The following is a 23,695-nucleotide window of genomic DNA, read 5'->3' on the forward strand; positions in this document are numbered from 1 at the left end:
AGGAAATACGTATAAAGTAGAGCAAAAACTCTTTGTTGATGGCTTTAAGGAGGGGAATGAGGCCAACCTGTTACCCAGCTCCTCTATCTCCTAACCTCATAGCTGCCAATCGAACTCATTTTCTTGGAATTCATTTCATCCCCATCTCCTTCATTCCTAAACAGTAATGTAGTTTATGATCTTTCTATAATCACTTCCTCTATAATGGTAGCCCTCATTCTCAAGTACCAGATTAAATTAATATATTTGATTTATTTCAGGAGCACAAAATTCAGATTGAAGCTCACTAACCTTCATCAAATACAGCAAAAAGCAGTACAAATTCATGCAAGGTCTGTGTCCTTTCTTTGGCCAGGCTCCCTGAAAAAGAAGTGAGGGCATTTATCTTCCATTGAAAACCCTATTGTAGGAAATTGCCACTAGGAGGAGACACTACCTCATAAACCACTTGAGAGTAGGCACGAATGTAGTCCTTGGTCTCTTGGTCTCCTGTTTACCACAACACTGTTTCTTTGGTGTCAGATCTCCCATACCAGTGCTTCTAAAACTATTTGGGGTAAAGGACTTTTTTTTTAATTTCAAATTTGCTGCAGACCACTTCTTTGTAAAATACAATAAAAATGAATTACTAAAAACTCGAAATTAAAAAGACATACAAAATATAAGCCCATTTAATCATATTTCATATATATGTATGTATTCAGAACAAATATAAAAGAAAAAGAAAAAACTACAAAAACCATACACACTGTTCATGAAAAATGTGCATATAGGCAATTAATATAGAGAATTTCTATCATGCTTTTAACTTTTTTTACTTCTGCAACTGTAAATAAGCAAAAAGTTATGAGCAAAATAACAACTGTCCATATTAAACACCTATACTCACACTTTAAATGAACACCATATATATTGATATTTAAAGTTGTTAATGTTACAAATGAGCTTGCTTCATTCTTTAACTGTTGAATTTGTTGATTGTCTTTCTTAGCATTGTATGTCTTCATTTGATTGGGAAGTTCTCTTTGTAGGCTTATTTTGAGTAGGAATACTTTTGTTTAGGATGTTCTCTTTTGCTCTCTCTTGTAGCCTTGATGCTTGGAAAGTAAAAATTAGATTGGACGAAGAAAGTAACTCACCCATACAAATTTAAAATACACTTAAAGCTGTCTGAAAACATTTTAATTCTTATTTTATTTTTAAAATTATCAAATAGAGAAATTGACTTTTCTTTTACTTTTTTTGTATATGGCTATGGATTTTAATACAGGTATAGATTCATGAACCCACCACCATCAGGATACAGAACAGTGCCAACATCCCAAAAACTCCCTCCTTCTATCTCCTTATAGTCCCACAAATATAGTCTTAGATATATATATATATATATATATATACACACACACACACACATATAGTCATATGTATCAGCATACCCTTGGCAACCACTGATCTGTTCTCCATCACTATAGATGTGTATTTTTGAAAATGTCGTATAAACGGAATCATACAATATATAACCTGTTGAGACTGGCTTTTTTACTCAGTATAATGTCTTTGAGATTCATCCATTTTGTTGCATGTATCAGTACTTTGTTCTGTTTTATTGCTGAGTAGTATTCCATGGTATGGATTCACCAGTTTGCTTAACCATTCACTTGTTGAAGGACATTTAGGTTGTTTCCAGTTCTCGGCTATTACAAATAAAGCTGCTGTGAACATTCATGTACAGATTTTTGTGTGAATGCTTTCATTTGTCTAGGGTAAATACCCAGGAATGGAAATCAAGTGTATATTTACCTTTGTGAGAAACTGCCTACAACTCTGACACCAATTCCAGTGTGTGCAAGTTTTTCTCCACCACCAAGCAATTCTTGGAAAGCAGCTGGGTGTCCTACAGTTCAACTCAGTTCTGACCCTATCCACCTGTAGATAGCATCATATCCCACAGGTTAAGGACTCAGTCCTACAAGACTTCCCCCCTCCCCCCACTTCAGACTCCAGTTGCAAGCCCAGGTTGTCACCATGCTTCTGACCGACTGGCTATAGATGGGAGGTTCCCAAAACCTCCTCCATGGGTTTGATTAATTTGTTAGAGCAGCTCACGGAACTCAGAGAAACGTTTTACTCACTAGATCACAGGTTTATTATAAAAGGATATAACCGAGGAACAGCCAGATGGAAGAGATGGATAGGGCAAGGCATGGGGAAAGGGCGTGGACATTCCATGCCCTCTCTGGGTGGGACACTCTCTCAAAATCTCCTCGTGTTCACCAGCCTGAAAGCTCTCTGAAGCCTGTCCTTTTGGGTTTTTATGGAGGCTTCATTACATTGGCACGATTGATTAAATCATTGACCGTTGGTGATTGAACTCAATCTCTAGCCCCTTGCCCCTCTCCCCTCTCCAGAGGTCAGGGGATGGCACTGAAAGTTCCAGCCCTCTAATCACAGGGTTGGGTCCGTGGGCAAATGCCTTCCAAAAGTCACCTCATTAACATAACAAAAGAAACCTTTATCAATCTCAGTTTAGGAAATTCCAAGGATTTCAGGAGCTCTGCCAGGAGCTGGACAAAGATCACATACATATTTCTTATTATAAATCACAATATTACACTGCCAAACTGTTTTCCAGAGTGGCTATATGATTATGAATCTCCACCAACAATGTATGAGATTTCTTGTTGCTCTGCATTCTCGCCAGCATACTTGACAATTTTTAAATTATTATTTTAGCTATTCTAATAAGTATGTAGCACTATCTCACTGTGCATTTCAAGATGCATTTCTCTAGTTGCCAATGACATTGAGCATATTTTCATGTACTTATTTGCCACTTGTATATCTTCCTTGGTGAAGTATCTATTTAAATCTTTTGCCCATTTAAAAAATTGGGTTGCTTCTTATTGTTGAGATTTGAGAGCATGTTATATATTATGGATATAAGTCCCTGGCCAGATATGTGATTGGCAAATATTTTCTCCCAGTGTGTAGCTTGTCTTTTCATTCTCTTAACAGTATTTTTTTATAAAGCAAAAGTTGTTAATTTTGATGAATTCAAATTTATTAATTTGGTGTCTTTTCAGAACCCTTCTCCTAACCCCAGGTCATGAAGATTTTCTGCTATGTTTCCTAAAAGTTTTATGGTTTTACATATTACATTTAGACCTACAGTCCATTTTGAGTTGATCTTTGTATAAGTAGTAAAGTTTAGGATCATTGCATATAGATGTCCAATTGTTCAACACCATTTGTTGAAAAGACTATCCTTCTTCCATTGAATTGTTTTGACACCAAATCAATTGGGAACACTTGTGTGGATCTTTCTGGACTCTATATTCTGTTCCAATAGTCTATGGGTCTATTCCATTAACCAATACATGTTATGATTGCTGCAGCTTTGTAATAAATTGTAAAATCGAGGATTATTCCCCAAAATTTATGCTTTTTTTTCAAAATCATTTTAGCTAATCTAGTACTTTTGCCTTTTCTTATAAATTTCAGAATGAGCTTGTCTATAGCTACAGAAAAAATCTTGGGATATTTATTGGTGTTACATTAAATCTATAGATTGGGGAGAATTGAGATCATCGCTATGTTGAATCTTACGGTTCATGGACACAGTATGTCTCTCTGTTTATTTAGGTCTTCTTGATTGTTTTCACCATACAATATATATGTTTTGTTAGAATTACATCTAAATTTTCAATTTTTTGAGCTATTGCAAACATTATTCTTTCTTAAATTTTGGTTTCCAGTTATTCATTGATAGTACATAGAATATAATTTATTTTATAATAGCGTTATTGACATATAATTGATATACAAAGAGCTGCACATATTTAACATGTATAATTTGATGAGTTTGGACGTATGAAAACACCTATGATACCATCACCAAATCAAGGTAATACACATATCCAACACTTCCCAGAGTTTCCTTGTCTCTTGGGGGGTGTGTGTGTGTGAGTGTGTGTGTGGGGGGGGGGGGTTAAGCACACTTAAATGAGATCTACCCTCTTAACAAATTTTGAAGTGTATAATACTGTATCGTTAACTATAGGCAATATGATATACAGCAGATCTCTAGAACTAATTTATCTAGCTTAACTGAAACTTTATATCCTTTGAGTAACAACTCATTATTTCCCCTACCATACCTCCTGACAACCATTCTCTGTTTCTATGAGAATTTTAGACTATTTTATGACTATTTTAGATACTTCATATAAGTGAAATCATTAAGTATTTGTCTTTCTGCTACTGACTTATTTCACTAAAGCATAATGCCCTCAAGATTTACCCATGTTTTTGTAAACAGCAGGACTTCCTTCATTTTTTAAGGCTGAATAATATTCCATTAATACTCTATTATTATATGTATATTATTATCTATATATCCATGTGATTGTGATATATATATATATATATATATTACAGCTTTTTAATCCATTCATCTGTCAATAGACACTTGAATTGCTTCCAAGTCTTGGCTATTGCGAATAGTACTGCAATGAACATGGAAGTGCAGATATCTCTTCGAGATCCTGATTTCAATTCTTTTGGCTATGTACCCAGAAGTGGGATTTCTAGTCTGGTTTTTTTGAGGAACCTCCATACCGTTTTCCATAGCGGCTATACCAATTTACATTCCCACAAACGGTGCACAAGGGTTCCCTTTTCTCCACATCCTTGCCAACACTTGTTATCTCTTGTCTTTTTGATAATATCCATCCTAACAGGTGTGAACTGATATCTCATTATGGTTTTTTGGTTTGCATTTCTCTGATTATTAGTGATGTTGAGCACGTTTTCATATACTTGTTGGCCATTTGCGTATCTTTTGGGAAAGGTCTGTTTAGATCCTCTACCAGGTTGGGGAATACTGGAGGGGAATAAAAAGTTAAATTCTCCACTAATTCGGTGGTACTTTGAATTTTGATGCCTTTTCCTGCTCTGCCTGTTTCATTTGCTTTTTAGAGTTCTCTAATGGTTGGGCTGTGCATTTTGTCAAGGTTCTATAGTTAAGTTCAATGGGAGATAAAGGGTGGTATGTGTTTTCTCCATCTTACCCAGAATTAGAATGTCTCTTGACTTTTTAATTCAATTCTCTGTCAAAGAATTCTTTTGATTTTAAATTTATTTATTTATATTTTATATAAACACGTTTTGATGATTTTATTATTTTATTAGCCTTTGCATCCCACGAATAACAAACTGTGGTTTTAGCACTTTGTCATAAATTATGGCTATGAAACTGAACTCAGTATATGACAGATCATGCTTCCAAATGAAACTAGTACAAATTCTTCTGGTCTTCTTCTTCTTCTTCTTCTACCTCCTCCCCTCTTGGTTTATTTTTTTGGAATCGTATACATCATCATTATTCAGGAAGGGTACAGTGGTTCACGTTCAAATATTCTTTGCCTATCCTCCCATCAAAAGGTAAAGTCTAATTCCCCTCCTCTTCTATGGGCTGGCCTTAGTGACTCATTCTAACAAATAGAATGTGGTGGAAGTGATGACGTGTGACTTCTGAGGTCAGGTTAATAAAGAGATCATATAAAAAAACTGAGCGTGAGCCACCATATAAGAGGTCTGGCTACTCAGGAGAAAGAGAAGACAAGCCACAGAGGAGAAAGAGAAGAAAAGCCACAGACTGGGAGAAAATATTTGCAAAAGATGTATCTGATAAAGAACTGTTATCCAAAATGCACAAAGAACTCTTAAAACTCAACAGTAAGAAAACAAACAATCTGATTAAAAAATGGGCAAAAGACCTGAACAGACACCTCAACAAAGAAGATATACAAATTCAAAATAAGCCTATGAAAAGATGCTCCACATCATATGTCATCAGGGAAATGCAAATTAAAACAATTTGATATCACTACACATCTTTGAGAATGGGCCAAATCCAAAACACTGACACCACTAAATCCTAGTGAGGATGTGGAGCAACAGGAACTCTCATCCATTGTTGGTGGGAATGCAAAATGGTACAGCCTCTTTGGAAAGCAGTTTGGTGGTTTCTTACAAAACTAGGCATAATCTTGCCATATGATCCAGCAATTGCACTCCTTGGTATTTACCCAGAATTGAAAACTATGTCCACATAAAAAACCACACATGGATGTTTATAGCAGGTTTATTCATAATTGTCAAAACTTGGAAGTAACCAAGACATCCTTCAGTAGGTGAATAGGTAAATAAATTGCGGTACATCCAGACAATAGAATATTATTTAGTGCTAAAAAGAAGCAAGCTATCAAGCCATGAAAAGACATGGAGGAACCTTAAATGCATATGACTAAGTGAAAGAAGCCAATATGAAAAGGCTGCATAGTGTGTGATTCCAACTATATGACATTCTGGAAAAGGCAAAATTATGGAGACAATAAAAAAATCAGTGGTTGCCAGCAGGAAGGAGAGGGAACGATTAATAAACGGAGCACGGAGGATTGTTAAGGCAGTGAAATTATTCTGTATGATGCTGTAATGGTGGATACGTGGCTTTATACATTTGACCAAACCCATAGAATGTACAACACCAAGAGTGAATCCTAATGTAAACTATGGACGTTGGGTGACAATGTGTCAATGTAAGTTCACTGATTGTAACAAATGTACAACTCTGGTGCAGGAATTTGATAGTGGGAGAGGCTGAGCGGGGGGGACAGGTGGTATTAGGGAATTCTCTATACTTTCTGCTCAATTTTGCTGTGAACCTAAAACTTCTCTAAAAAATAGTCTATTTAAAAGGAAAAAAACAAAAGGCTGGCGACCCTGTAGCTCCCATGCTGAAAGGACCATGTGGAGAGAGCTCCAGCTTTTTGAGTCTTCCAAGCCTAGGTACCAGACATGTGAATAAAGTTTCCTCCAGAATGATCTCAACTCCAGTCACTATTTGACTACAACCTCATAAGAAACCCTGAGACAGACCCCGAAGTCAAAACACTCCCAAATTCCATGACAGACCCAAAAAACCCATGAGAAATTATAAATGGTTGTTGTTGTTTTAAGCCACTAAATTGTGGATATATGCAATAATAGATAACTGGAACACAAAAAAGTCCAGTGAAGCTGATTTCCCCATTAAAAAATTAGGATTAAAATAAATTATGCAAAGTTCACTTCCCTAATTTAGTTATACTATTAAACTATAAATTAAAAACAGGTTTGTTAAAATTAAAATGACTTTTAGAATAACAAGTTATAAACATAAATAAATGCTTGCTTTTCTCAGATTTTTATATGCTTTTGGGTTACAGATGACAAACTAACTTCCTGAACTGGTGTTTCCACCATTGGTCACACACTTGGATGTCTTTCCCTCCATGGAGCTTTCAAGGAACCTAACACAACATTTACAAAAGGCACTACTGAGACAATCCATAGGACATTTGAAGTAGAAAGTAGAAGTGTTTTGAGAAAAGAGACCTAATTCCAGAACTTGGCTTTTCTTGACTATTAGAGTGCATTGTGGCTATATAGGATGGGCGTCTATTCCGCTCAGAGACTGGATTATTCTCCCTTCCATGGGCTTGATGCTAGGGAAAAGAAACCTCTTTCAGATGAAAGAACACAAATGCTATTTTTCACGAATAGATCCAGACGTTTGTACTTCCCTGCTTATTTCAACTCACTTTTACCCTTTCTTACACTTACCTTCTCTACAAATCAGCAGGGCTCCAATGAGGCCCGAATTCAGGTCTTTCACCAAGTCCACATGAGAAAGATATGAGTAGGTGAGACATGGAGGGTCAGAGGCCATTGGACCGTTCTCTTTCAGGATCTGCCAGACATAGGTATAACTTTCACCAGGAATGACTTTATCATCTTCTTTCTCGCTTTGGCTGGTCTGATCTTCATATTCAGCACCTAAAGCAAGAAGGGATAAAATTGTCCTCTCTATGTCCATTGACCACTCAAGAAAACATATCAAGTTTATTGTCACCAGTAGACTCTACACAAGAAACAGCCTTTCTGCAGCTTAATTTGGAAAACTAAGAAGCAGCAGCTATAAATGGGGAGAAGCCTCATATATTCCAGAGGAGTTCTAGACCACTAGTGCAAACATCAGCGGTTGAATGGTTCTCACTGAGACTTCTAGATTCTAACAAATAATATTGCTTCCATTATTACATATTTTTACCTAATTCAAGTCAATTCAACTCAACAGACATACGTTGGGTTGCTACTTTGTCCCAGACTCTTTAATAAGCACTAGTAAGGGTCAGGGACGGGTGATGTACAGGGATTTTTTAAAAACGTTTTTAACTTGATTCTTCTCTGAAGGGGCAGATCACATCAGGAGCAGATATTTTCTGGCTGTCCCATACTTAGTGGTGCTAAAATTGACCCCTGGATTAGCCTGAAACCTTTATTCTAAATTGAACACTATATGTGTTCATTGTTAATGAAGTTTCAATGCTTCTGGGTAATTTCAGTGAACAAAAGTAGAAAATATTTAAAGGCGCACTGACCATAATACTTATTCTTCCACTGAAACATTTTTCTAGCAACTCACATAGCTTCTCAGGTTCATAATGGTCTCTGGGACCCCAGAGCAGCCCAAGGCATTCAGGGTGCTCTTCATTTATACCCCCATCTTATCCCATAACATATACATCTGAGAGAGGGACTTCTCCAACAGAGCAGCACAAGAAACACCTGCATGCCCCTGCTCTGTCCGTATTTTTACTACAAACTCTCAGCAGCCAAAGACCATCTTCAAAGTGCAGGTGAGTGGTCTCCACTGTAAAGTCAGCCTCTCTGGGGTATAGGAGCACCCCCTCCAGCAGGCACTAGGGACAGTTAGCTTCATCTAGAAGCAACAGGAGACCAACGCATATGCTTAGCAGAGCCAGATGGACATTTTAAAAAACCTGAGCTGGCACCTGAGGATGGAGTGTGTGGTTCACATGTCTGTATGATCGTGGGTTGGTATTAAATTCTGGATAGTGGATACATTTGGATAGGGATGGAGGGGATCATAGAGGACTACAGAAGGGGCTTCAATTGTATCTATAATGTTTAATTTCTTAAAATAAATTAAGCAAAGATGGCAAAATGTTAAGATTTGGCAAAGTGGGGTGATGGCAAATGTTTGTTTGCTATATTATTTCCTGCACCTTTCTTTGTTTAAAATATTTCTTTAGGAAAAAGATACCCCTTTTCCTAATACTAAGGTTGGGAGAGGAGTGTGGGAGGTTTGATGAGAGGCCAAGAATGTGCAAAATACTAGAGCCATCTTGGAGAGGGGGACAGTGAATAGACTGAGAGAAATGTAGCAGTAGGACGGCCGGGCAGTGCTGAAGGACCACTTGAGGTGAGGTATTATGAACTCGTTGATACAATTCCATGTGGTTGTGTGATTTTTATTTCAACCATGGCCATTCTCTTGGTTACTAGTAAAATAGATGAACACATTTAACCAGGGTAGTTGTTTAGTCAAGTGAATAGAGTGGAAATCAAGGAGGCCAGGAACTTGTGAGTGCATGCAAGGGTGCCATGGTTGTGATGAGCCAGGGCATCTAAGCTGGGCCAGGAGGGAAGTGAAGACTTATGAGGCAAGGTAAATGGAGAAAAAATTGTAGGCTCAGTGGATGGTAGATCCCAATGAGAAGGAAGAATTGTTGGAGTGGGCAGTAAGGGAATGAGAACTGGAAAAATAGGAGGTGATGCTCAGAACATTGAAGGCTTGAACTTGAAATTTCAGGGGCTTCTCAAGTTGCTGGTAACAAGGTCTATCCTTCAATAAAGACAAAGGTGATTTGTGAAGACCAAATGAAGTAGGTGGTGCCTGGGAAAAAGCATTGTGCACAGCCCTTAATGTTTACATATCTACTAATGTTTATTTCCTTTGGAAGATCTTTGCCTCCATTTAAGACTTATCTCAGCTTATACTTCAGCCGTCTGCAAATATTCTAGGCAGAATGTGTTTTGTATAATTTTCATCTTCTATTATATGAGGAACAACCCTGTTAGGATATTTGAGAGTTCAGGGAGTGTGCCTGTCTGCTTCCAATGTGACTTTTGCATGGAAGATATCCTAAGGAGTGTACTGAATCAACAGAAATCCACTTCTGAAAGAAAGTTATTTTGTAATCATCCCTTGAGCCAGTCAAAGCTTTCTCAAGTGCTTTTGGGCTTGAGATACACAATGAAGAGAAAAGTCAAGGAGAAAATCATAAGGCTTCCTCTTGAGAAGACTGCATAACAAACTTCCCCACGATGTCTGGGGCATCAGCTGGCATGACTCAAACAGCTGAGGGCTAGAATCATCTGCAGGCTTTCTCACTTATAGATCTAGTAGCCGGGCTTTGGACGACTTGAAAACTGGATTCAGCTGGGACTGTCAACCAGCGCAGCTACATATGGCCTTTGTATTTGGCTTGAGCTTCCTCAAAGCATCAAGACCTTGGGGCATAAGGCTTCCTCCATGGCATCTCAGGACTCTAAGAGTGGATGTTCCCACAGACAAGACAGAAGCAGCACGTTCTTTTATGACTCAGCCTCAAAAGTCACATAGCATCACTTCTGCCATACGCTATTGGTCAAAGCAGTTACAAGCCCACACAGATTAAAGGGGAAGAAATACAGATTCCAGTTTTCTACGGAAGGAGTGTCAAGGCATCTGCTACCATGTTTTAAAACCACCATACTAGGGCATTGTGAAAATGAGCAACCAGGTGTTTTGAAGTTGACAGCTGTCTCAGGAAGCAATGTGCTCTCAGTAGCCAAGAGTAACAACTGCTGGGTAGTTTATCCAAATACCTAGCCCCAGAGGCTGTGGGAGTCTCTTTGGTCTCCACCTTCTACCCCCAGCCCTAATCCGCTTGTGTCCCCTGGTGTCTGTCTATGGCCTTGTACCTGCATCCTTTCTCTGCTCAGCCTCTGCTGTACTGTCTGTCTTAGATAACCCTCTATTCAACCCCCTGCAGCTGGTGGGTCAAACTTGCCCCAGGCCTAGCCTAGGCCCCCAGAAGCTAGCCTGCTCAGACATCCCAAATTCCTGTGTGTCCAGTAGGAGTTAAGACACACAATCTGAGTCCCCATGCCAAGGATTTTTGTTAGTCTCAGTCCTGGAGAGCCATAGCTCAGTGACCCCTGGGCACAACTGCTCTACCACAAGCCAAATGCTGTGCTTCAGGGGCTACTCCACCCCGCTCTCTGGTGCCTCCAGCTGTTTTTCCTTTACCTGATCTATGCTCAGCTGCTTTGGGTCAATGCTCCTTGACTTGTATGCCCCCATGCTGTCTTTCAGATCTCCCTCAAAGTTTTGCAGCTCCTGGCCAACCTCATCTCATTACTACTCAGAGCCTCATTTTGTGGACCTACTTACAGCCTGGGTTGGTCTCTCAGAACCCAACTTGTCCAGAAAAGAAATTAGAAACATTTCTCTAGCACTGGGCTTCCATTTTCAGCTCAAGATCAAACTTGAAATTTCCTTGGACCTGCTTTTCACTCCTATTCTGGCTCCTTTGACAGATATTTCATATGAACCATCTATCTTGGCTTACATCATGTGTTTTTAGATTCTATTAGCCAATGCAAGTCATATGGCCAAGTCCAACATCAATATGGTGGGGAAATGTACTCCTCCTACTCCCGGGGAGGGGATGACTATTTGCTGAACAGTGGTACAACTTACTAGAGTTGGATATAAAAATGACAGGCTTGCAAAGCTATCGAGAGATAAGGCAGATCAGAGGTTGTCTGGGACTGGGAGTGGGAATGGGGCTTGAACTGCAAAGAGAGAACTTTGTGAAGCGACAGAAGTTCTAAAGCTGGATTTGGTGATGGCTGCACAACTGTCTAAATTTATTAAAAGTCATCAAACTAATTTAAATGAGTGGATTTTGTGTTATGTAAGTTACACCTCAATAAAGCTGCTTAAAAATGCTATGGGGAAACTGTACACAAAAATCAATTTGACATGGATCACAGACCTAAATGTGAAAGGTAAAATAATAAAACTTCTAAAGGAAAGCAGGATACAAAGCTCTAACCTAAAAGAAAAAATGTGACAATTTTTTTGTGCTTCATTAACTTTAAGAACTTCTGTTTACCAAGAAAGTTATTAATAGAGTAAACATTCAAGCCACAGACTGGAAGAAGGTATGCAAATATTTATATCTATCCAAGGATTTGTATTCAGAATATATAAATTACCTCTACAAATAAATAAGAAAAAGATAAACATTTTTTTTAACAGGATAAACACTTAAACACTTGATCAAATACTTTACGAAAGGATATCAGAACGATCAACATGTATGTGAAATGATACTCAACATCATCACAGATTTAACTGACATCCTGGGGCCCCCACTCTAGCCTAAGAAGGCCAGGAGCCTATGGATCATAAACATACAGTTTCGTAATAGGACCATAAATCACATACACATGAGGTCAATACCTCACTGTGTTGTTCCTGGGAAGAATCGCTGTGGATGCACGTGTGAGAGATTAGATAATTCATTTTCCCAGACCTCACCAGGTTTAGGGCGCAAAAGAGTCATCGCTATGCTTAGCCCACAGCTGCAGAATTGTGAGAACACTGACTGCTCTAAAATGCCCCTAGATTTGTTCTGGAAGTTCCCAAGTGGATAAGCCTCATAGAAGTAGCCTGCCAGTCTCCAGTCAGAACCTGGCATAACTTTTCCTCTATACTGCCTGCCCCCTCCTATCATCTTCCCCAAACTCATGGCCTCATGAGTACAACCCTGAAAATTAAGGCCTTCCGATTTCAGAATGAAAAATTAGTCAATATGTAAGCACAGTTAGGCTTTAAAACATAGGGTATGAGCCGCAATACTTTATTAACGATTTGCTTGAATCTTCTTGATCTATATAGGCCATGGTCTGGACAATATCATCATCAATTGTGACACCCCCTTCACTCCTTCCTGCATTGTGAAGGTTTAGGAGCAGCTAGTTGAAGTGGGGACTGTGGCCAAACAGGTTGGTTGTTTTAATGAAGTTGGCTTGTCCTTCTTCTAGTTGGCTCTCATCACATGGTGGCATTCATATTTAGAAATTGGGGTGAGGGACGGGAGAGGAAATATCTGGAAAGTCAGAATCTAAGGAAAAAGAAGGAGAATTCCATTTTACCTCCATACCATGAAGCTTGACTCTCCCTAGGAAGTTTTATGGGCACAGGAAGGCAGATGAAGTAGGATTTTTAGGTTCTGTGGCCTGGCTCCCCAAGGGAGAACTTTGAGGCTTAGACTAAAATGACAATGTTCTTGACTTCAGGAAATGGGCCTAGGTTTGAATCCTGACTCTATCATTCACTAGCTGCATGACCTTGTATTCAATACTCTTCTATCCATAGGCTGACAGGACAATAGGAAGGCATTTGACTCACCTTCAGAAGCTTTCCAGTAGGATACACCAACAGCATGAAGACTGACAGGATGAGAAGCCATGTTCTTAAGTGTAATCACCACTGTATCATAAACCTCAGCCCGGATAGTAGGACCCAGTAGACCTGAAAGAATGACATGTCCCCCAAAGGTCACTTTGAGGGTAGCACTCCAGAAAACCTGTTATTACAGAAGTGATGTTCAAAGCCACAGTGGAGAATCATGCGTCTGTGATTATTAATAAAAAGTAGTAGTTGAATGAATGAACGCATAAACTACTATCACCAGCTCAGCCTCATTGTTGTTCTGAGGACAGATTTCTGGCAATTCATTCAATGCATTCATTCATTCAACTAATAATTGAGTTCCTACTATATTCTAGGAACTGTCCTAGGCACAGGAGATGGAGTAGTGAACAAGACAGATCATGGATATCACATTCTAGGGAGATTAAGCATGTAAAGAAATAAGAAAATTTCAGTTTGTTATAAACGCTATAAAAGATGGTGGTGTGCTAGAAAATGCTGAGACGGGAGGTAGAGGATTTTCTTTTTTTTGAGGAAGATTCACCCTGAGCTAACATCCATTGCCAATTCTCCTCATTTTTTGCTTGAGGAAGATTAGCCCTGAGCTAACATTCGTGCCAATCTTCCTCTATTTTGTATGTGGGACACCACCACAGCATGGCTGATGAGTGGAGTAGGTCCACACCCAGGATCCGAATCTGTGAACCCAGGCTGCCAAAGCAAAGCATGAGGAACTTTAGCCACTCGGCCACCAGGCCAGGCCCTAGAGGATTTTTTTGGAGGATATTTTAAACATAGTAGTGAGGAAGGGCTTCTGTAAGGAGATGGCATTTAAGCAGAGATCTGACTAACGAAAAAGAAGCATGATTTGCAAAGATCTAGTGGAAGAGCATTCAAGGCAGATAGAACAAATGCAAAAGTCCCGAGACAAGAATAAGCTTGGCATAGTTGGGTAACATGTGGTTGACAGAAAGTGAATGAGTGGAGGAGTAATAGAAAGTAAGGTTATAGAGGTAGGCAGGGAACATAACATGTAGAACTTTGTAGGCCACAGGAATTGGGGTGAATTCAAATCTACAAGAAGTAAGCAGACTTGGAAATTGTTTAGGAGAAAGAGTCAACAGGACTTGCTGATGGATTGGATGTTGGAGACAGAAAAAAAAGAGAGAGAGGAGCCAGGGATGACTCCTCCGATTTTGGTTTGTGCGACTGGATGGTAGTCAAGCCATGACACAGAAAATTAAGAGGAAAATCAAGACTTCTAACTTATAGATGTATTAAGTATAAGATGCCTACAAGTGGTTTATTGAATGAACTGGATTCAATGGGATGAAAACATAAAATAGCTTTATTTTTCACAGTTTTTAATTGTATTATGTGGAATTTCCCTTTCTTGCACTTTAAACAATCTCCAAGTTTTTCAAGAGGCCTTCACATATTAACAGTATCATTTTTATATACTAATAAGCCCAGTGAAGTCTAATATCAAATTTTTTATGTCCCCTGGCATTTAAGGGTCCCTCCCTCCTCCAGCTAAGTTCTGACAGGCTCAGAAACCTATAATGCAAAAAGGTTGTTTGGTTGGCAGAGTCACTGCTTTCTCACCTTCCTTTCCTAATCCTCCTCCCCAACTCACCTTACTGCCTCTGGACCCTCTAAGGTTGGAGCTAGTGGGAAAAGGACAGGGGTGGAACCATAGGTATGATGACAAGATCTTTCTTGGAAGGAGCAATGGTAATATGGCTTTGGCAACTCCTGGTTGTGGCACATGCCAAAATTCTGGCTCTTTCTTATATGAGTTCTTTTGAGACTTTCTCCCTCCCAATATGGGGACAACCCACTCCACCTCCCTCTGGCATAGGATATGCCCTCTGCAGCTGTCACTTGTATCTCTCCTCTCAGTTTCTGCTTCTGGCAGTAGAATCACTTTTCTTTTGGGGTCACCTAGCTCTGCCAGGAAGACCTCTCAGGCAGAGTCTTCTTGAGATGTCTTATCCTGCGACCTTCCTGGCCTCACACCTAAACAGTGGCAGTGCAGTTAGCTTCCACTGTAGCCCACTCTCCTTATTATGCCATCAGGGGAAGTTCCCCCAAGACTCTGGCCTTGAAAGTTTTTCCAGATAAAAAACCAGGCATTGGTCTGTCTCCCAAGCTCTAGAGGTCCTATGTCAAGTCTTCTAACTGGTTCTCCTGAAGCCTCCTTCCCTACAGCTTGAGAAGGAGGCCTCCCTCCCCACGTGGGGCAGAGGACATACAAAACACCAAAAATGCTTTCCAAAGAAATCCTTCGATTTAAACTCCCTCATAAGTTCCTAGTCTTCTTTTATACAGGCTGGAGGTGCATGATGGTCTAAGGGTTGCAGAACCAATTTGGGCCCACTACCTGAATAAGCCCTGAATAGGTGGGCTGATATCTCTAGAATTTAGGGATACCAGTCACCTACAATTCTCAGCAATAATTCTAAGGTAGGAAATGTCTCATCCTAACATCTTGTTACATGCTTATTTGACATCTAAATGGAGATACCAAGCAAGCAGTCTGAACTAAGGATATAAACTTGGGAGTTACTGACATATAGATGATATTTTAAAGCTATGAGACTGTATAAGATCAGCTAGGGGATGAAGGTAGAGAGAAAATAAAATGAACCCAGGTCTAAGACCTAGGGCACTCTAACATCTAGAGAACAAACAAAAAGATTGACAACATTCAGCCAGTATATTTCCCTGAGAGATGGTAGTAAGGGAAGCCTGGCCAAGAGAACATTCTCTTTGGCAGTTGCCCTCTTCAATTGCAGCTCCAAGACTGGGGAATCTTTGCTAGGAAATAAGATACCCAGGTTCATAATAAATAGGTAATATGGTTTACATTACCCATCCATGGTGGCCTGGGCTTGGCAATGTTGAAAAGATGATCTGTGAACTCTACAAACACAGTCTTTTTGTACATGACTGAAGGGTTGAATGGAAAAGATCTTGGCACTCTAGGAGAAAACCTGTGTGAAGAAAGGAAAAAGTCATTCATTCTGGTGGACCTTTCTTTGAATTCACTCTGAAAAGCAGCTGGAAGTAATTCTTCCATCCTACTCTCCTCTATTGTTAACAAGGCAAATTGGAAGTTGTATATGAATCCCTGCTATAGACTGAATGTGTGCGGAGCCCTCATGAATGGGACTAGTTCCCTTATAAAAGAGACCCCAGAAAGATCTCTCACCTCTTCCATGATGTGAAGTTACAATGAAAGGATGGCCATCTATGAACCAGGAAGAGAGCCCTTACCAGACACCAAATCTGCAGGAAACTTCATCTTGGACTTCCAGCCTCCAGAGCAGTGAGAAATAAATGTCTGTTTATAAGCCGCCTAGTTTATGTTATTTTGTTATAGCACGCTGTACAGACCAAGACAATCCCTAACATCTATCAAACGAAAACATTGTTTTCAAAAGTGACCTGATACATTAGGTGCCATATGATAAGCTAAATTGTAAAATTGTTACCCATGCACTGCATCAGCCAAAAATCCTTTGCCAAAGCAATAACTACAACATCATTCAGTTTCATCTCTAAAACAAACTATAACTTTCATCTAAGTACCTCGTATTCAAATTTGTCAGTATGTACCTTAAATTATACTTCCTTTCTTAGGGACACCAGGAATGTCACAGAGAAAATTACCTTCCTAAGAAGACTATCTATATTGAGATCTACTGATGCCAGGAGCTGTAATTTAGAGTCAATCTTCCATTAATGCTCATTCTTGTCTCCAGTCAGATACTCCAAATTATCCCTTTATTCATGGATCAGTTACTGAATCATAAATTTTATAATTAATTATATAAATGTTACCCAAGTGATATTCTTTGCCTCAGTTATTAAAACTCTTTTAGGTGAAGGTGGTTGTATCTTGGGGCCCAGTCTAAGTTGAGTAATCAAAAGGACAATGTGAATCCTAGTGAAAAAGGCCCCCGGTGAGTTGGTAGAAAATACAAAGTGGTTGAAGGTGACTATTTCCACCCACTGGTTTTCATGTGCTGATCATTTTTGTACCCCCTGGAGTAGTTCTGCAGTTTTCTATATGCCACAGAGTGCCTCTCTTCTTGGCTTATGATTCTGGATGTCTAATCCTTACCTCTCACCAGATTTTACCAATTGGTATTGTTCCAACAATCCAGGGGAGCATAGGCACAAGGTATGGACATTTGAGTAATGAAGATTCATGTGGAGAAAGCAAGGCTCCTGCCCAGGAAGAAAGCTTTAATGTGTAGATCCTGGTCTCCAACACTCAATTAGTCCAAAAAATTTGAGCATTCACTCCCCACAGATGTATATCCATTCACTTATAAACCGTATACTACGTGCCACTGTGTCATCACAAAACACACATTAGATATAAGTATGGAAAAGGAGAGATTTTTAAAGATATATAATTAGATGTGCAGTGGGTGTTGTTTCTTATGTCTTGCTGTCCTTCAGGGGCTTTGGAAAAGCAGGAGATGTGACAGATGAAGGACAGCACAAATAAATGGTGGATATTCTCAGCATGGGGCGGGGGGAGTCACTGAAGAAGGAACGCCAAACATCAGCCAGTAAGACATATACTCCCTTGTTACAAACGACAGTGAGGATAAAGCGGGGGAAAGGAGAGGCAGCTTCTGATTGTGGGTATTAGCATGCTTGGAGTGAAAGCCACACCATACCTGGGATTACCAGGATGTGAAATCAATAACAAGGCATCTGTCATTTATTGCTTACTTATTTCTTTCTCAATCCTATGCTGAAATAACAAAAATCTCAGTGTTCCTTTCAGGAGCAGCCACACCAGAGAATAACTCATTCCCATAAGAAATTTTGCTTTTTCTTATAAAGGCTTCAGTGGGAATGCTGAGGTAGAGAAGGAAAATGCAATCTAAACATGGTGAAAATTGCTAAATTGGAAAATCAGTGACCTTCGGGGACTTACTTCCATGTTTTAGTTATTAAGAATAATGCTGCTATGAACATGGGTGTACAAATATCTCTTCAAGACCCTGCTTTCAATTATTTTGAGTATATACCCAGAAGCAGAATTGATGGATCATATGGTAATTTAAAAAAATTTTTTGAGGAACCACCATACTGTTTTCCACGGCAGCTGTACCATTTTACATTCCCACCAACAGTGCACAGGTGTTTTAGTTTCTCCACATCCTCATTAATGCTTATTTTCTGTGAGTTTTTATTTTTTATAATAGCCATCCTAATGGGTGTGAGGTGGTATCTCTTTGTAGTTTTTATTTGCATTTTCCTAATAATAAGCGATATTGAGCATTTTTTCATGTGCTTATTGGCCATTTCTATATCTTCTTTGGAGAAATGTCTTTTCAAGTCCTTTGCCCATTTTTGAATTAGGTTGTTGGCTTTCGTTTTTTTTCTTTGCTGAGGAAGATTAGCCCTGAGCTAACATCTGTTGCCAATCTTCCTCTTTTTTTTTTTTTTTTTGATTTAGGAGGATTAGCCCTGAGCTAACATCTTTGCCAGTCTTCCTCCACTTTATATGTGGGTCACTGCCACAGCATGGCTGATGAGTGGTGCAGGTCCATGCCCAGAGTCCAAACCCACGAACCCAGGTCACTGAAGCAGAGCCCGTCAGACTTAACCACTACACCATGGAGCCAGCCCCTGTCTGCTTTCTTGTTGAGTTTTAAGGAGTTCTCCATATATTCTGAATGCTAATCCCTTACCAGATATATGATTTGTAAATATTTTCTTGCATTCTGTGAGTTCCTTTCTTATTATGTTGATAGTGTCTTATGACGCACAAAATTTTTATTTTTCATTAAGTGAAACTTCTCTATTTTTTTCTTTTGTTGCCTATGCCTTTGGTGTCATATCCAAGAAATCATTGCCAGATCCAATGTCATGAAGGTTTTGCCCTATGTTTTCTTCTAAGAGTTTTATAGTTTTAGTTCTTATATTTAGGCCTTTGATCTATTTTGAGTTAATTTTTATATATGGTAAAAGTTAAAGATCCAATCTCATTTGTTTGCATGTAGATATCTAGTCTTCCCAGCACTATTGTTGAAAAGACTGTCTTTTCCCCCATTGAATGGTCTTGGAACCCTTGTGGAAAATCATTTGACCATATATGTGAGGGTTTATTTCTAGACTCTCTATTCTACTCCAGTGGTCTATAGGTCTATAGGTCTGTGTTTATTCCAGTACCACACTGTTTTGATGACTGTAGTAAGGGTTGAAATCAGAAAGTGTGTCTTCCAACTTTTTCAGGATTATTTTGTCTATTCAGGATCCCTTGAGATTCCATATGAATTCTAGCATGAGTTTTTCTGTTTTGGCAAAAACATTTGGATTTTGGTAGGGATTTATTAAATCTATAGATCTCTCTGGGTAGTATTGACAGCTTAACACTATTGAGTCTTCCAACCCATGAATATGGGATGTGTTTCCATTTATTTATGTTGTGTAGTTTTCATTGTATAAGTCTTTTACCACCTTATTAAGTTAATTCCTAAGCATTTTTTTTCTGTTTGATGCTATTGTAAATGGAATTGTTAATTTCCTTTTGGGATTGTTCGTTCTTAGCACACAGAAATGCAACTCATTTTTGTGTGATGATCTTGTATCCTGCTACTTTGCTGAATTTATTAGTTCTAACCGTTTTTTGTGTGGAATCTTTAGGGTTTTCTACATATAAGATCATATTACCTGCAAACAGAGATCATTTTGCTTCTTCCTTTCCAATTTGGATTACTTTTGCTTCTTTTTCTTGTCTAACTGCTCTGGCTAGGACTTCCAGCACTATGTTGAATAGAGTGGGAAAAGTGGGCATCCTTGCCTTGTTCCTGACCTTAGAGGAAAAGCTTTCAGTCTTTTACCATTTGAGTGTGATGTTCGCTGTGGGGTTTTCATGTATAGCTTTTATTATGTTGAGGTAATTTCCTTCCATTTCTAGTTTGTTGAGTGTTTTTATTATGAAATTGTGTGGAATTTTGTCGAATACTTTTTATGTATCAATTGAGATGATCATATGTCTTTTCCCTTTATTTTGCAAATGTTGTGTATTGTATTGATTGATTTTTGTATACTGAACCATCCTTGCATTCTAGGAATAAATTTCACTTGGTCATGGTGTATAATCCTTTGCATATGCTGCTGGATTGAGTTTGTCAGTATTTTATTGAGGATTTTTGCATCAATGTTCATAAAGGATATTAGTCTACAGTTTTCTTGTAGTGTCTCTGTCTGGCTTTGGTATCAGGGTACTTCTGGCCTTATAATGAGTTAGGGAGTGATCTCTCCTCTCCAATTTTTTAGAAAACTTTGAGAAGAATTGGTGGTAGGAATTTTTAATGTTTTAAAAGTCAACATAACTTAAAAAGCAGGCAATTGGACTTCTGTTTTCCAGTCCAGCATGTAAGGAGCTTAGAAGTCACCACTTTATCTTAACAACAAGTAAAAAGCTGAACAAACTGAAAAATCAACCACTCCTTTTAGATCCATCAGAGAAGGGAAGTCACAGGGCAAACCACTGCCTCCTAAATTGGAGACAGGCGAATACAGAGAATCACAACTTACCAGAGCAGAAACCTTCAAGCAGAAATGTCTGCAGGAGCCAGTGCTGGGGTAGGAAAACCTGAACTTTAATTGATGAATTGCTGGAGATTTGGTGCAGAAAAGTCTGAGAGTTAAAAACTCCAAGGGGGTCCTGTCGTTTTGTGAGGTGAAGTCCAGGAGCTCTACTAGGTCTTCACAGTGAATATCAGAGAAAAATCTCTTCATGCTTTCAGCGGGGGAGGGGAAAAGTAACCATTTTGAAGTATGCCAGAGCATTCTGTTCTTTTTAACAATGCCTGCCCTCAGGAGAAACTTTTACCAGGGCCTAACATGCAGGGATTTTTATCACAGCCTAACCTACCCAGGGGAAGGGAAATATCCAACATCAGCCCCCTCTAGCCATCCTGTGCCACTTAAGTGGGGAGACTGAGAAACACCAGTGAAGTTTACAGTCCAGGGGCGTAGGCTCACCAAGAGACTGAGACCTAATTATGGGACTATAGAATGCTTCCCCTCCCCCCCCCACCTCACCACCACATTACTAAAGGCCTAATTTACCACAGTTCCCTTTACTGAGTATATCACGTCCACCTTTCAGCAAAAAATTACAAGGCATACTATGAGGCAAAAAAACACAGTTTGAAGAGACTGAACAAGCAACAGAACTTAAGCCAGATATAGCAGGTATTTTGGAAGTATTAGATCAGAAATTTTTAAAAACTATGATTAATATGCTAAAGATCTTAATGAAAATAGTAGATAACATGCAAGAACAGATGGATAACATAAGCAGAAAGATGGAAATTCTAAGAAAGAATAAAAAATAAATGCTAAGATCAAAAACATTGTAATGGAAATTAGTGCCTTTAATAGGCTCATTAGTAGACTGGACATGGCTAAGGAAAGAATCACTGACCTTGAGGCTATGACAATAGAAATTCCTAAAACTGAAAAGCAAAGAGAAGAAAGAGACTGAAAAAAACAGAATAGAATATCCAAGGGTTGTGGGACAATCACAAAAGGTGTAACATAAACATTATGGGAATACCAAAAGAAGAAAGAAAGGAACAGAAGCAATATTTGAAGCAATAATGACTGAGGATTTCCCCCAAATTAATGTCAGACACCAAACCACAGATCTAAGAAGCTCAGAGAACACCCAGCAGGATAAATGCCAAAAAAATTATTCCTAGGTATATGATATTCAAACTTCAGAAAATCAAATATAAAGAAAAAATCTTGAAAGAAAGCAAGGGAAAAACAAAGGGAAAAACACCTTACCTAAAGAGGAGCAAAGAAAAGAATTACATCCAACTTCTCCTCATAAACCATGCAAGCAAGAAGAGAGTGGACTGAAATATTTAAAGTGTGGAGAGAAAAAAACAACCAATGCAGAATTCTGTACCCTGCAAAATTATCCTTCAACAGTGAAGGAGAAATAAAGACTTTCTTAGACAAACAAAAACTGAGGGAATGTGTTGCCAGCAGATCTGCTTTGCAAGAAATAGGAAAACAAATTTTTGAGAGAGAAGGAAATTAATATAGGTTAGAAACTTGAATCTACATAAAGAAAGGAAGAGCATCAGAGAATGAATAAGTGAAGAAAACATGCACCACAGAAAAGGCACCAAACAGTCAAGTAGATTGAATGACTTAGCCAGTTGATATTAGCCAGCCTCAGTCATTGGCACCCCAATACTGCCAAGGACATATGAATGGAGGAGCCATGGCAGAGACTATGCTTGGGTCCAATATCACGGACTCACCAAAGCTGATCTAGCTACTGCTGCTGCAAATGTCCAACTTGCCAGCAACAGAGACCAATATTAAGTCCCTGATATGTCACCATTCCTCAAGGAAACTATCCAGACACTTGGTAAGCCTCACTAAGCATCAATAAACTCCCCCCAATAAACTTCTTGCACAGATAAACACACAAAAAATAAAAAAGCAGACAATCCTTTCTTTTTCTAATTTGTGTCCTTACAAAGCTATAAAATCACCCAAAGAAGCACAGAAGTTGTCACTACTTGAACAATGTTGGTTGGAAACACTCTTTTTCATCTGATTTGCTTTCAGACAATTCACTGACAGCTACAAATTGGTGGAAACGCTGCCACCCAGGGTTAGCAGACATGATTAGCAGAACACTGCTTAGGACTACGGAAAACTTCAAATGCACCAAGGTGCTTTACAATGAAAAGGTAGACGTGAGGCCATAGGATGTCTTTTGTGGGGCACACAGTTACCCTCCACCCACAAAAACCACGGAAATGCTGTGGTGAAGGTGGGAAAATGCATTCAGGTGCACATCAGGGTGGAACCCTCTGGTAGGTGCCCCCCTCCCCGAGTTTGTGCCCCTGGAGCTGTGATGAGGAGTGCGGCCCAGAGATGTCTGTTTGAACTATTGCAGTGAAAACTAAAAATGCATCCGGTGGCAGACAGAGCAGACCCTGCTACGTGAGTTTCCTGGAGTTGGGCACCCAACACGAACTGCACAGAATAGTTGAAAGGAGAAGGATAGACACACCAGATAGCTACTCACAGAAGGAGGCTCTGCGAGCCCCAGACAATGTCGAAATCAAGGCAGAAAAGATTAACCAAGGAAACGAGGGCGATTTCCGCTGAAGAAAACAGAAGGGTTTTGGTGAGTCTGCACCTAACAGTCCAGCATCCATTCACATAAAGTCAAGTCTGTTGGAAGCACAAGGAGAAACTGGCCAACCTACGGTCACAGAGGAAGATTTA

At 39.2% G+C, this 23,695-nt stretch overlaps 1 protein-coding gene across 15 annotated transcripts in view; it reads right to left on the reverse strand.

Annotated features, from left to right (window-relative positions):
* F8 (coagulation factor VIII) overlaps positions 1–23,695 on the reverse strand; it is a 141,694-nt gene that overhangs the window by 108,094 nt on the left and 9,905 nt on the right. For all 15 annotated transcript variants that reach the window (XR_011499947.1, XR_011499948.1, XR_011499951.1 and 12 more), the window contains exons 2-5: positions 16,271–16,392; positions 13,373–13,495; positions 7,666–7,878; positions 292–360 (exon numbers count right to left, since the gene is read on the reverse strand). Coding sequence is in view for 10 of the 15 variants with exons in the window: in XM_070503318.1 (XP_070359419.1) it covers positions 292–360; positions 7,666–7,878; positions 13,373–13,495; positions 16,271–16,392 (527 nt within the window). In the remaining 5 variants the exon portion in view is untranslated. The remainder of the gene's footprint in view (positions 1–291; positions 361–7,665; positions 7,879–13,372; positions 13,496–16,270; positions 16,393–23,695) is intronic.

This window comes from Equus asinus, chromosome X (genome assembly GCF_041296235.1).
Source record: "Equus asinus isolate D_3611 breed Donkey chromosome X, EquAss-T2T_v2, whole genome shotgun sequence".
NCBI lineage: Eukaryota > Metazoa > Chordata > Mammalia > Perissodactyla > Equidae > Equus > Equus asinus.